General features: G+C 42.4%; 1 protein-coding gene across 1 annotated transcript in view; it reads left to right on the top strand.

The window, feature by feature from the left end:
• CTNNBL1 (catenin beta like 1) overlaps positions 1 to 14,551 on the top strand; it is a 153,013-nt gene that overhangs the window by 38,039 nt on the left and 100,423 nt on the right. The window contains exon 4 of the mRNA XM_045833652.1: positions 7,473 to 7,612. Coding sequence (XP_045689608.1) covers positions 7,473 to 7,612 — 140 coding nt within the window. The remainder of the gene's footprint in view (positions 1 to 7,472; positions 7,613 to 14,551) is intronic.

Genomic DNA, 14,551 nt, shown 5'->3' with positions numbered 1-14,551 from the left:
ATTTGAGCTGTAGTGAAATCTTTGCTGTTCACCCAATGTAATGTTTTATTCCTTACAAACAGGGTCAGGGAGAGGGTGTGTAAAGACTAACATTGAAATTTGGAAACAGCAGCACAGTGAGTGAATTTTAACTTTTGTTCATTGTTGGTGGTTAAAAAGGAATGCCGCCCCCATGTAATTATTATGGACATTGTGCTTTGTGGTCGTATTGGGGGGAGTGGAGTATAGGGAGGAAAAGTACCAATAGTTCGTATGTCCCTGGCCTCTGTTCAGAGCATTATGTAGAAAGCGATGCTCTTTTGTAAGAAAGATTTTATGATTTTTAAAATAAATTTAGTGAACCTAAAAAAAACTCCAGTTTACTCTTGGAGTGCCAGCCTTGCCTTCGCCTACATGGTAGGTGTACTCCTGTCAGTTTAGAGCAGCGAGTCTCTGCGGATCAGGTACCACGTCTTAGGTGCCACAGCTGCTCTAGTGTTACAGTTCATAAACTGGTGTTAAGAAGATGTTTTATTTTAAAAAATCAACAGTGTTTTGTGTTCAGACAATTTATATACTATTTAAGTTTTTAAATCTGAACATTTTAAAATTGAAATTATGCATAAGAAACATTTTTTTAATGTTCCAAAGTGGTTAGGAAACTACATTGTGTTTTAACCTTGAGTTTTTGAGTTCTTAGTGGTAGTGTCTTTCATAATTCTCTAGGCTAGTGAGGTGCAATTAAGATGAAAATTGCTAGAGCATTTTTGAATGAAACTTCCCGGTTGAGATCAGAAACATTCAAATTTATTTTCTCATATATGCAATTGTCATTTTGATTGCATACCCCAAAAATGCCTCTCTTCATTTGGCTGCAGTTCAGATTCAATTGACAGTTCTTCTTTGCACTTTGTAATCTTTGCACTGTGTAATCTTCCTCCCAGACATTTCATTGAGTAGAGTGTGCTATTTCCCTGGTAAGTCATCTTTGCATGGGCAGAATTATTGAGTTTAGAGGTTCTCAAACTTTTAAATTTCTGGACCCCTTTGTACTCTTTAATGATGAGTGCACCCCAAAGTGCTTATCTTAGAAAATTCTAGAATACACAAGTACACATTTTCTTAGCCATCAGGGCAGTGACATCCGCACAGTCCTGGGGAAAATCCTGGTGCTCGCTCCTGGGAGAATGAGAGTGAGGAAGGCAAATGCAGGCCTGCCTCGGAGGCACCGCGGGCTTGGTTCCAGGCCACTGGAGTGAGGGAAATATTGCGTGAAGGGAGTCATGTGACTATTTTGGTTTCCCAGCACATATAAAAGTTACATTTACACTGTACTATAGTCTGCTGAGTATGTAGTAGCATTATCTCTAAAACAACAATGTACATACCTTAATTTAAAAGTACTTTGCTGCTAAAAAGTGCTAACCATCATCTGAGCCTTTCCCAGGATACAATCTTTTTGCTGGTGGAGGGTCTCGCCCTAGTAACATCAAACATCACTAATCAAAAATCACCATATTATATACAGTAACAGTAAAAATGTTTGAAATATTGCAGGAATTACCAAAATGGGACACAGAGATAGGATGTGAACAAAACTACTGTTGGAAAAAATGGTGCCAATTAACTTGCTTGTGGTAACAAGGTTACCACAAACCTTTAATTTGTGAAAAAAAAAAAGCAGTATCTGTAAAGTGCAATAGAGCAAAGCTCAATAAAACAAGCTATGCTTGTGATACTTTGGTATTATTATGAAAATAGTTTTGATTTTCTGGACCCTTAAAAGGATCTCCACCTACTTCCTACCTCTACTCTGGGGTTCCAGGACCACACTTGGAGAACTGCTGATTTAGCCGATGGAAGAAGAAGCATGTTTTCTGTGCCTTGATTGTTGGTTTTGTGTTTGCAGGACTCATCAGTTTCTGTTGCTTTTCTGGTATGTTTGCACTTGCTGGTTACTTGCTAATATCCACTCTTGTGGTTGAAAGAGAACATCTTGCTGATCTGAAGCAAATGCACGTGGACAGGCCAGCAGAATATTCTCCGTCATACCAGATGGAATCAGTGATCCCATCTCAGCCTGTATTGCTGTTTTAATAGGTTGCTCTGTTGCTTTCCCATTGGCCTCTCACTTGATCCAGTCCCCCAGCTGTGAGTCATTCATTATTGACAGTGTGCCTGCTCGCTAGACAACCCTCTGCAAATGTTGTAGTGTGCTCTTTAAATGAGTAGGCTTGTACTCTGTTGACAAAAGAGAATAAAATTTTCTTTGTTAAGCAGAGGAAACTTGAGGGTGCCTAGGTTTGTTGAGCACCTATTGTGTTCCAACTGTCGTTAGGCACTTCATATTTATTACCTCTTTGAATCCTCACTGTGATTCAGCTAGGAGAATTAAGGGCGCTGAGGTTTAGAAACAGGTTAGTTGTTCTCCGTCTCCCTTGACCAGGGTGGTGTGGCCCGTGATCTGTGTTGCAGTGGCGTCTCTTGGACAGCACCGGATCCTCACAATTAATTGTGTGTAATAGATTGTCTGTATTTGTGCTAGGTTGGGGTCCCCATGCGGACAGCAGCTCTGGTTATTTTGTCATCTGTTATATCCTCAGTACTTAGCACAATGACTGGCACCTGGTGTGTGCCCAGTAGACACTTGGTGACTTACTGCTAGTGGTTACCCAGCCAGTAAATAGTGTGGCTGCGGGTGTGACCCAGGTCTGTCTCGTTCCCAAGTCCAGGCATTTTCCATGATGTCTTGTTACTCAATGCAACTCTGGGCCCCAGTGGGGTTTTTATGTTTTCCTGCTCACAGTTGAGTTTCTGCTTGTTTTTTGTTTTGATATTTGATGACTTTCTAAATTTAAAGACATTGGATTAAGACTGTATATTTAGAAGAATTTCGAAGTTGGAAGGGACTGAAAGGCACAGTCCATTCTCCCTTCTATTCTTGATATTTTTTTCCCTTAAATCACCCTTTATTAATGACCCCCAGTGAGACCTTTCATCATTTGGCAGTTCTGACTTAAGATTTCAGCTTAAAATGAAAAAGAATTTCTAACAGATTCTCACGTGAGAGGATATCTAAACTCCTCATAATCTTGGGAGCTTCCCCAAAGTAGTTTCTATATCCCTTCTAAAATATGGTTTCCATAACAGATGTCATAGAACTCTAGGGCCATCTAACCATAATGACAATTCTGTGTTGCCTTCTTGTAGCCTGAAGCCACAGCAGCATTTGTGGTAGCTACTTCCCTCAGCTCCTTCATCTGGCAGGCTTTTGCTGGATTGTGGGCCAGGGCGTGGCGCCCAGTGCTGGGTGTCCGCAAATGAACGAGTGGTCTCTGTCCTAGCAGAGCTGTCTCGTGGTCTGATTTGTGGTTACAGTTGACTTAAACCATCCAAATCTTTCTACATGTGTGCTCTTCTTAAACTGTGTCTCTCCCAGCCCGTACGTTTTGTACTTGACTTTTTGGTTCAGTGCCACTCTCTGTGTGGATCCTAGGTAATTTTCTCCTGTTAGATATGGACCATCATTGCCTGCCAGGAACTTTTTGAATTGACTCAGTCAGTTGCTGTGTTCACTTTCTCTGTAAGCTTTGTATACTTTGACATTTGTTAAGTTTGTCTTTTATATACCTTCACTCAAGTTACTGATTAAAAAAAACCAATAAAATAATATAATTGATCTAAACAGGCCCGAAGTTGGTGCTTTGTAGGATACCACTAGAGTCTTCTCTCATTCATTCACTCACTCACTCACTCATTCGTTCATTCATTCATTCATTTTCATTCAAGTTCCCAAATCTTTTCTTGTATTCAACATGATTTTGTTTATTACTATTTAGTATCCAGTCTCCCTTGCCAATTCTTCCTGGTGAACTGTAAAAAGCTTTTGTCAAGTTACTCTTCAGAAATCAGAATTTTTTAAAAGTACTCATTTAAAAAATTTTTATTCATTTATATTTAGAGAGAGGGGAAGGGAGGGAAAAAGAGAGGGAGAATACATGTGCGAGAGATACATCCATTGGTTGCCTCTTGCATGCCCCCAACTGGGGACCTGGCCCCACAACCCAGGCATGTGCCTTGACTGGGAATTGAACCAGCAACATTTCGGTTCACAGGCCAGCACTCAGTCTACATCAGCCAGGGCTAAAGTACCCATTTAAGGCAAATAAGCCTTAGAGATTTGCTGAGTCCCTTAGGTTCAGAGGTTATCCAGACCTACTAACCCATGGCACACCTGAATTCTGCACCAGCCCTTCCGAGTCATGATTCTTCTGATTTGGCTTTCACATTTTAGGGGATGAGAATAATCTAAAAAGGATCTATTCATAAGCACAGTGAAAGGAACCTTTAAAAAGTGGTGTGAATAGAGGGGGAATCTTGGTAAGAATAATTTCAAAATGTACTTGGAATAATAAGCAGGTAAGAATAGACAAAGAAGCATTGAAAAAGAAGACTAGGAAGGAAGTATTTTTCAATAACAGACATAAAATATACTGTAACAATAGGAAAGTGTGATCCTGGCTCAAGAATTCGTAGACAGATCAATGAAGTGGAGTGAAAAGCCCATACATAGATGAGAGCACACATTAAAATTTAGTGCATGAGGCCCTGGCTGGTTTGGCTGAGTGGATTGGGCACCAACCTGCAAACCAAAGGGTCACTGGTTCGATTCCCAGTCAGGGCACATGCCCGGGTTGTTAGCCAGGTTCCCCAGCAGGGGGCACCTGAGAGGCAACCACATACTGATGTTTACCTCTCTTCTCCCACCCTACCCCTCTCTAAAGATAAATAAATTAAATCTTTAAAAAAATTAGTGCATGATAGAGGTGGCGTTTCTTCAGATCTGTAGAAAAAGGGTAGATTACGATACTGGGGCAATTGGTCAGACATTTGCAGAAAACAAAGTTAAATCTTTGCCCTTTATTTTGTGCTAAAATAAATTTCAGATTTATTTACTCCTAAATATTTAAATATGTAAACATAAATGTACATAAAAGTATACCATAAAATATATCTCATCTTAACATAGAAAAAAACTCAGGATACATGTAAAATATAGTTCATAAAGGCAAAGATTTGACTACTTAAATTTTAAAAACCTTTATGTCAGAAAGCACAGTGTACTAATTAAAAGGCAAATATTTTTCTCTGGTTTATTATTTTTGCAGCATATGAGAGAAATTTCATTAATATAGAGAGTGTTTATAAATCAATGAAGAAGATGAATACCCTGATATAAAATTGGCAAAGAAGAAATACAAATAGCTGATAGACATTAACAAATGTTAACCATTTTAGTATCAGAAATGTAAAATAAAAAATAAGTTTAAATTTCATACCTCAAATTGGAGGAGATTTTAAATAGATAAATTTTAAGTACTGTTTTTGAAGATGGTGAGGGAAACAGGCACTTGATACACTCTTGATACCTTTCTGCAGAATCTAGCAGAACCTGCCAAGTTCTATGTGCTCTTTGGCGTGGCACTTTCCTTCCTGGGAGTCCACCCGGACACAGTAATTATAAATACGTGTGCTGTAGTGTCACTTGTTGTAGGGAAACAGTTAGAGACCATCTGAATGTCTGACAAAGGGGGATGAATAAAATAAATGATCCATAAGGGAATACCATGCAGCTTTTCAAAATGTATTATTCAGAGCAGGAGTTTCAGGTAGGCTTACTCTCCTGCACCTGCTCCGTGATTGATCGGTAGTCCCTCTTTGGAACACTATGTTGAGAAGGATTCTGAAGCCACATCTGGGCTCAGAAGGGAAGAGTGCTGTGCTCAGTGAGGGATCCTGCCAAGGGAGCAGGAGAAAGACTGGCAACAGTGCCAGATACTGGCTTTTCCCGATGTGGGAGAATGTTGAATGATACAGGGAAGTGTTCAGCCCATGTTAACAATAATGAAGATTGAATATAGAACTATATTCTTTGTAGGCTGCTTTTTGGGGGATGGAGGGGAAAGAGTATGAGTTGAGAAAAATGACTTAAACATACCAGAATATTATCAATGGTTATTTCTGGTTAATGAGATAATAGATGATTTCCGTTTATTTTTCCAGGGCTTGTCTTTTTCCTCCCAGTTTTCTATGAAAAGTAGTATTTTATGATCAGGAAAATATTTATAAATGTTATGATTTGAAATAGTAATGGGGAAAAGCAATGGTTAGGGGTATTGTCTAAAATATGGGCGTATTTCAAGGAGCTACAGTCTCCAGATTTTGTCCCTCACAGAATCCAGATTTCCGAGTAGGCGCCACTTGCCCAACCGTCAGCGCCTGGAGGCTGATGAGTGCTCTGTGGCTTCAAGAGTAACCACTTATGCTCCTTTTCTTTGTGGCCTCAATTCAGTTAAGCAGGCATCACTGGATATATACAGACAAAATAATTCCTGTCTTTCAGAAGTTTACACTCTAGCAGGGAAGACAGACATAATAATAAGAGTAGCAGTAAAAGGAGGAGGAGGAATGAGAGCAAATATACAATGCTTTTTGTTTGCCAGGCGTTTCTAGTTACCCACTCACTCTTTAATAGTGTCCCTGTGAGATAGGTGAATGCATTCTCTCCTTTACAGGTGAAGACACTGAAGGCTTTGAGAAGCTAAGTGCTTAGGTCAGGTTCCAGCCCAGGGCGGCTGGTTTCACAGCCTGCTTAACTGCTGATTCCTCTGCCACTCTCAGTTGGGTCTTGTCCATGGATTGCTTTACATGGATTATATTATTTCCTTCTCAGAACGAACTTTCCTGTCTTGTTCATCAAAGGCTTAGTGGGCATTTCTTATGTGTCATACACTGGGTGGGGGAGTGGGGAGGCATGTGGATGTGAAAACAGTGCACACCTGTTCCGAGTGCCAGGGCGTGGGTCTGTTGAAAGGTTCCGGTGTGCAAATGTGGGTGCAATACCATGCTACATGAAGTGTGGTGGTGACTACGGTATGCCAGAGACTAGATCTGCTTTGCTTTGTGATCTACCTTGTAATCAGCTAGCTCTCTGGAAGGGATGTGGGGGAGGGGGAGTATTTTTGGATGACAGCAGAATCTCTATCTTCTTTTGGGTAAGGGAAGTAATGGCTCTTAATCTGAAGTGGCAAGTAAGAGAAACCCTTTTATTATTAGTAGTAGTAGTAGGGTAACTATGTTTAGGCAACAAAATTGCCACACCAGAGGTAATGCTAGCTAATCCACAGGGGTGGTGGGCAGATCATTTACTGCAGCAAAGTGCTTTGGGAGCCTCTGAAAGGCAACTTGTGACTACAAGAGGAAGGGGAGCCCTGTAATGAGATCTGAATCCAAGATTGATTTTTGTAATGAGGAAATCGATTTCCCAAGGAAATTATGTGACAGTATGATGTTCAGATGAGCGTCCTTCTTGGTTGGTCTGTTGTAGACACTTTGACAGATGGTCTGTCTGCCTGGGTTGTGTTGCTGTTTGCTCCTCAGTGCTGATGGTACTTCTTTCCTTTCAGTGATGCTGTCTTGTTTTCCCCCCTTAGGTTTATGGAATCCGAGCTGGACCTAAATGACATCATCCAGGAGATGCACGTGGTGGCCACCATGCCAGACCTGTACCATCTTCTGGTGGAGCTGAATGCCGTTCAGTCCCTTCTCGGGTTGCTCGGACACGATAACACAGATATCCTTTTGGGTCTGTCCTCAGTAGGGAGGCTGACATGGTCGGGGAGTGCTGTGTACTGTCTTCTCCCTGTCCATCTCTGCTGTCACGCCGGATACTCTATTCCCATTCTAACTGTCTCCCGTCTTGAAATGCACGCTGCTTTTAAATCATTCGAAAATCTGGTTTGTATGAGTAAATATTGGGCAGTCCTTAATTGTCTTACTTGCTCTTATTAGTACTAGAATTCATCGTGATGGATCTGTTCACACATTAACAACATTCATTCTTCTGGATCTTGATTGGGAGGCCAATAAGCAAGAGCAGACAGGATTTGAATTTTTGGCCTCCACATCATTCTGTTAGCAGGTGCCCCAGTGGAGCCGAGACTAGAGGACGCGGCGAACCGCGATGGAAAGCACGTTGGAATGTCCGGGAAGACAGGGTCTTTTGTGTCTCGTTCACCATTATATTTCCAGTTTCTTAAAGAAAGGCTCGGTGCACGAAAACATTTACCGTTTATTGACTTAGCATTAGACCTAAACAGACCATCTGGATTTGACTCTGCTTCATTTTTTTGTGTGGAATTTGGTGCTTCTCTAGCTCTTAGTATTCTCATCTGCAAAAACAGAGTTAATAACTTTTGCCTTTCAGTGTTATCAAAAGGATTCAAGGAGATCATGTAAGTGCTGAGCAGTTTCTGATACATAGTGGGCACTTAGTAAATGTTACTTGTAACTGAATCTGAGTCATGGCTTTGAAACCATTTTATGCTCTGCCATCTGATGTGCAGCTGCTTTAACGCAGAAGGTTTTTGATATGCCTGTGTTCATTAAAGGGCATTTTCTCCCAGTAAGTGCTCTGTCAGAACCCAGAGTTTTGACGGTAAGAGATAAGTATAGTTAGTCCTCGTGAGTGATATTCATGGGGAATCTGCTGCTGCTTCGCATTATTCCCATCTTTCTGGTAATCTCTCTCCTGAGAGTGTGTCTGACTAGGTTCTTTCCTGCCTGATAATTCTCATGGAAATAACTTAGTGAATAATTTTAATAATTTCCTGAAGGGTGATCTTAAGCCATTTCTGATGTTTCCTGTGATGTGAGCCAGTATTCAGAATCACTGTGTCAGTCCCTGGATTGATGAGTGGTCCGCTGCATTCGCCGCAGAGTTCTGGGTTGTATGAGAACCCTAATCAGTTAGCTTGTTTCTGGGTGAGCTCCATACGGGCTCTTATGAATTCATTTAGTGGACATGCTTTGCGTGCTTATTATAAGTCAGGCACTGGGTTGGACCCTGAGGAGCCCTAGGCTCTGCCAGAACAGCATCAGTCTGTAAACATATACATCGGGCATCTTCATGTGATTAGCCCTATTCAAGGTGCTCACTGCTCCTTACAGAGTTAGTCCCTGAGATTTCTAGTTGTTACTTCCCATTTCAGTTCACCTGCACAGAATGGTAGAGTTTTAGAATCTGAGCAGACCTGAGAGACGACTTAGCCCAGTGCCTATTTATTTACTTATTTATTTATGGACAAGTCCGAGGTCCCCGTGCTGGAGAGCTGACTGTTGAGGCTGGCACTCGAGGCCCCCGATTTCCAGTCCGTTGTGCTTTACAGCGCACCCCGGGTCTTCTCCCTAGGATCTGCCAGGGCCCTGACAGAGCTGTGGTCAGCTGGTCATCACCTCGTGTCTTAGTGCAGAGATCGCCTGTTTTGTGTCTGGAAACACACCTCTCGTTCTTTTTCTGTTCCTGCTGACTCGAGATAATAGTAGCAGCTCTCTGAAATAGCGGGTGCTTCGCTGCCCCACCAGCCCGGTTCCTGCTGAGGAGAAGCCTGATGCATGGGAACGGCAAGGGCACAGCTGTTCGAGTTGTTAAGTCCTGGTCTTTAAAAAGGAAAAAAAAATAAGTCCCCCTGTAACAACTTTGACAGACTGCCATTCCCTCCCGCTCTCCGAGAGCTAAACTGTTTCTTCCCCCTCTTGTATGCCAGCCTTCACCGTAATGCCCTAATGATATTTTTTTTAAATCTGATTTTTAATTATGTCCTACGTCAAATCTAAAGTTCATTTGAAAAATTTTTTAATTACCTAATTTTAATTAGATGCAGCAATTAAGGTAAATGTCATCCTCCTCAAAGTATAATTTTTCTTGCAAGTGGCTCCGGGAAAGGGTAGGCCCTCTTGCCTCGCATCCGAGGGACCCGCCTCGGCTGGCGTGTGGGGCTCTCCGCCGCGGCGCCCCTTGTTTCCTGTCTGTGATCTATAACGGGCGTTTTTCTTCGGGAAACAGTTGTTTAACAATTTACTGTTGTACAGCTGTAACTGCCTGAAACACCTTACTGCGAATAAACAATTTTATGGCAGTCATGATTTAAATTTTTGATCTTTGTTAACTCTTCATTTATCACCCAGGACCGTACGTGGCTGGTTATGTTCCCAGCAAGCACAGGTCATCTTTGCTTTGTCCTTCTCTGAGGAAACATCAACTATAGGGATTTTAATTGGATCAGAGGCTGGTTTGTTGTAACCTTAAGAGGCAGCGGATGTGAGAAAACAGCTTGTGCCTTGTCCTTTCAACCGTGAGAAGCAGCTTCAGAGTGTATTCTGGCACTCCGCATGGCTGCTGCCGGTGAGGGCCTGTCAGCGCTTCTGTGCTGTCTCCCCCCTTGAGAGGCTGGAGCCCAGCCATCAGCTGGCTGCAGAGCGGAATTCTGGTCTGTGAAGAGCACCTCTGGGGTGTGGGGAGGAGGGGGAGGGGCGAGCCCCTCACAGAGCGTTGAAGAGTCGCTGGGAATGCATCAGGAGAGAGCACGGGGTGGGGCCCAACAGCTGCCGCCCTGCAGAAATACAGCTTTTTAAAACAATTTTCCCTTTAAAGCAAATCATTTAAACATGTTTAGAGCCCTTTTTTTGTGAACCTTTTGGAATGTTTCTGCAGGGGGGAAAAAAAAACACCAAAAACTACATTTAAAGATATTTTCTTAAGGTATTGCTAAACAGTTTTTGTGGCCTGGTTTAAGCCAGATTTACTCAGTTTGCCTGAAAGAACAAGGAGAAGATAAAACCCCAGGTGGTTGCTGAGTACCCCTTCTGCTACCACCACCATCACTACCCCACCCCCTGCCAAAAAATCTCCAAGGTACCAAATCCATGAGTGTCTTTGCTTTGTTCTCAATTTGAGTGGCAAGTCAATGGAATCCTTTATAAAGTTCTTGTAGATCACAGCATTTACTGGGCTCTTCCTCAGTATGATTAGCTCTGTTGGGTTCTGTTAGGGAAACAAGAAACAGCAACTCTAGTTGGTAGCAAAAACATTCAGGTTACTATGTGTGGTGGTAAGTGCCCGTGGAGTACTATGCTCAGGAAATGCCGTTGGAATTCTGAGAAGGTGTGGGTCATCTCTGGCTTGGGGGTGGTTAGGGAATTGGATATTGGAGATGGGTAAGCGTTTGATAGATGGGGAGATGAGAGTGCTTTTCAAGTTTATTTTCGTGGTCTCTACCTTGGCAATGGAAATTGCCCTTCCTCACTTACTGGAAGCTGACATGCTCTTGCTGGCTGCTTGTGTAGTCACTATGTACTTATCGGATATCAGGCCCATTTAAAAAAATCACAACCACTGATTCATAGCTAAATGCCCCATTCTTTAATTAAAAAATATCCAGTAATCTGGCCTGGCTGGCGTAGCTCAGTGGATTGAGCGCGGGCTGGGAACCAAAGTGTCCCAGGTTCGATTCCCAGCCAGGGTACATTCCTGGGTTGCAGGCCATAACCCCCAGCAACCGCACGTTGATGTTTCTCTCTTTCTCTCTCTCTCTCTCTCTCTCTCAATCTCTCTCTCACTCTCCCCCTCCCTCCCTCCCTTCCCTCTCTAGAAATAAGCAAATAAAATCTTTAAAAAAAAATATCCAGTAATCTAAACTCAGTTTATTCAAAGCCTGCTTTCTCTGCATCCAATTGTGATCAGAGGCCTCATTGTAAGTGTTACAGTAAGGCATCAGTGCAGTGACTATACATACGTTAGTATGCAGGAAGGGAGAGATTTGTTAGTGCCAAGTCGATCATTGGTGCTGATGGGACAGCTCTGATCTGCCTGGAATTCTTTTCTAAATCATTGCTTAGTTTTCTCAGACTCCAGAGGGCCCATAGGCTTGCAAAGTTGTCCTCTTGGATTTTGTGAAATATTACTGTGGGAACTGGAAAATAAGGAGCAGACGGGTTGTTTTAGACTAGCAGGGATCAATTGAACTTGAGCAGTTTGGGCCTGAGAATGCTGAAGGGCAACAAACGGCCTGAGACATGCCTGAGACACACCGTGTTGTTCCAGAGGGTGGTTACAGTGGTCAGGGTGCCTCGTGTTAGAGCCCCAGTGTTAAGGAGCAGGACTAGGGCTGGGAGAGGTGTGCGCCTCCTCAGGGCCGTGTTTGAAATTGGCTGAGAGGGAGGTTGGCTGTGGCTCCAGTGCTTTCCTTTAAGTGCTGGCTAACAAGACTTGTGTTTCTCAAGCTGTTGTTTTGCTAGGAGCCAGTCTCATCTTGATATATTCAGAATCAAAGTTACATTGAAAGGAAGTTACTTCTCTTTCTCATTGTTAGTGTAACTTCCCAGATAATCTGTACTGATAAACCACCCATTTCTTTAGAGCCATTTAAACATGCTCCAAAGAAAGTCCGATTAGGTAAAAAGTGCCAAAGTGGCAGTCTAGGAAAAGGACCTCTTAATGTAATTTTTATTTCATTTATGAGTTTTAGGTGAATTCTATGTCCCAAAGCAGGGTGGCTGTAGCCTGCTCCGGACATTTCCCTGTGGCATAATAGTGCCCACTAGCATTTACTAGGTACTTAATAAATGTTAAATGAGTGTATTTTCTCCCTCGTACTAATTTGATTTAGGAGTGTGATAAAATTATGAGTCCAGGTTCATTCTAGGTAGCTCTGCCAGATGTTTCAAAAGGAGAAAAAGACCATTTTGTGTGTTTTGAAATTCATCTGCATTAATTGAGTTATATCTAATCACTATCCTATTCAATGGATAAAAGAATAAAGATTTTTTTAGAAAGCCCCCTATTTGTCCCATTAAATCAGTTATATATTCTGAATCTACACTGGTTCATTTCTCTTAAGGAAGCCTATTAAAAATGGCTTTTTAAAAAAAGCCACCTGTTTTACTATGTCTTGTTCCTCTTTATCTTAAAAAAAAAATTCCTAGTGGACATATCTCACTGGAGATTAATAAGACTAACGTTCCGTTACTGTACCAGGGCCCTCCATGGGGTCAGGTCCCAAAGCGTATATCCGGGGCCGAGAAAACAGCTGGAGACACCCCCTGTTTTCCAGGAGCCACTGTGCTACCGACCGCGCTGTGCCCAGCGGGTTATTTCCACTTCACTTCCTATTACGCCAGCTTATTGGCCCAGTAGTGGACAGGTACAGAGGGAGTGAGTGCGGTGGCCCTTCCACTCGACATGACAGAATAGGCTATCAAAAACTGTGTTTTAGTAATTCACAGACAGACAGGTTCTCTGTTTTTCTATTATACTCGGACCGGAGAGCCTTTTACCTTGTGAAATGAAATTGTAACTACAGTGGAGAAACCTATCACCCATGCTTGTGGAGCTAGTCTGCTTGTGGAGAAATGCTGGGTGGGTGGCAGACCTTGCTGAATTTTCTCATCATGATCGAGAGTTCATCTGTCTGCCTTTAGTTTCCATTCTTATTCTTCTCTCTGGTCTTCAAATGACCTCTGTACTCTGGGTCCCAGAGTGTATAATCAATTCCTGGGTAAATATTATATTACCCAGGAATTGATTATTATAATCACGGACTCATTACTGCCTTGCTGAAATGCTAGTTGGTGAAAGTTGGGAATTTATTTAAAATCAGTGGTAGGATTGATGAAGACGTTTACCAGATCTGGGAGCTGGTAACTGATTTCCTGTTTGACTTGTTAACTGAGGCTGGAGAGTAGACAAGGAGACACACACTGGAACGTTACGAGATGAGACTTCCCTTGGTAAAAGTTAGACATGTATCCTATTTCTGTGTAAAACCACAGCCACTGTCAGTTTTTTTCCTTTTTTTAAAAACAGTTCCTAGGTTTAATATGACACATTTGTGAGCATGGTTGAAGACTAAGCAAAGGAAAATATGTACCTGGCCCGTAAGACGGTAGAGGCTGAAGAAGGACTTGATTAAGCTGAATGTGCAGCATAGCTGAGATGTGAAATTAGATCTTCTAACCGCTAACTTGACCCAGAAAGGGAGGATCATGCTGTCATTAGCTGAAATTTAGATTTTAGAGGACTTTGGCCATTCTGTGGCAAGACTTGCCTAACAAGTCTTTATTATAGTCTTTATTATTTTTTCATATTTTCTCAGTACTTTGACTTACTTGGCCTTTGACATGCATGACCTCATTTATTCTTCAATGAGATAGGCTGGGCAGAGATCGTTACCACCATTGTACAAATGAGGAATTTAAGCTGTAAGGAAACGAAGGGGCTTCAGTGATATTCCGTGGCTAGTGGTAATTTGGGCTGGATCCGTTCACTGAAGATGTGAAGCCGAGGTGAGTGGGATCTGCCCCCCGTCTGCGCGTGGCATCTGATTCTCATCTGCTGTTCTTTAGTGTACATGTATCCTACCTGTCTCTTGGGGCTATTGTTTAGTTAACTAATAATCATCCCATACTAGTTAAGAAGTGCTTAGCCATGCGTGGTGTTATCCGAAGGATGTGATGACAGTACTTACTGCATGCCCGATTCACCTCCTGGCCCTACAGACAACTGGCTCTCGTGGACGGACGGACGGACGGACGGACGGAAGGGTGGAGAGATGGGGAGGTGAAATGTCAGGCATAGAAAGTAAGCATGTGAGTAGATGAGAAGATCTGTGTAAGAACTTTTCAAGAGAATAAATGTGCTAGGAGGAGGAAGGGAAGTTGCCAGCATTTTGCTGTT

This window comes from Phyllostomus hastatus, unplaced genomic scaffold (genome assembly GCF_019186645.2).
Source record: "Phyllostomus hastatus isolate PE091 unplaced genomic scaffold, TTU_PhHast_1.1 phas_contig_17, whole genome shotgun sequence".
Taxonomy (NCBI): Eukaryota; Metazoa; Chordata; class Mammalia; order Chiroptera; family Phyllostomidae; genus Phyllostomus; species Phyllostomus hastatus.
The sequence above is the reverse complement of the archived record's forward strand: the minus strand, read 5'-3'. Positions and strand labels throughout refer to the sequence as shown.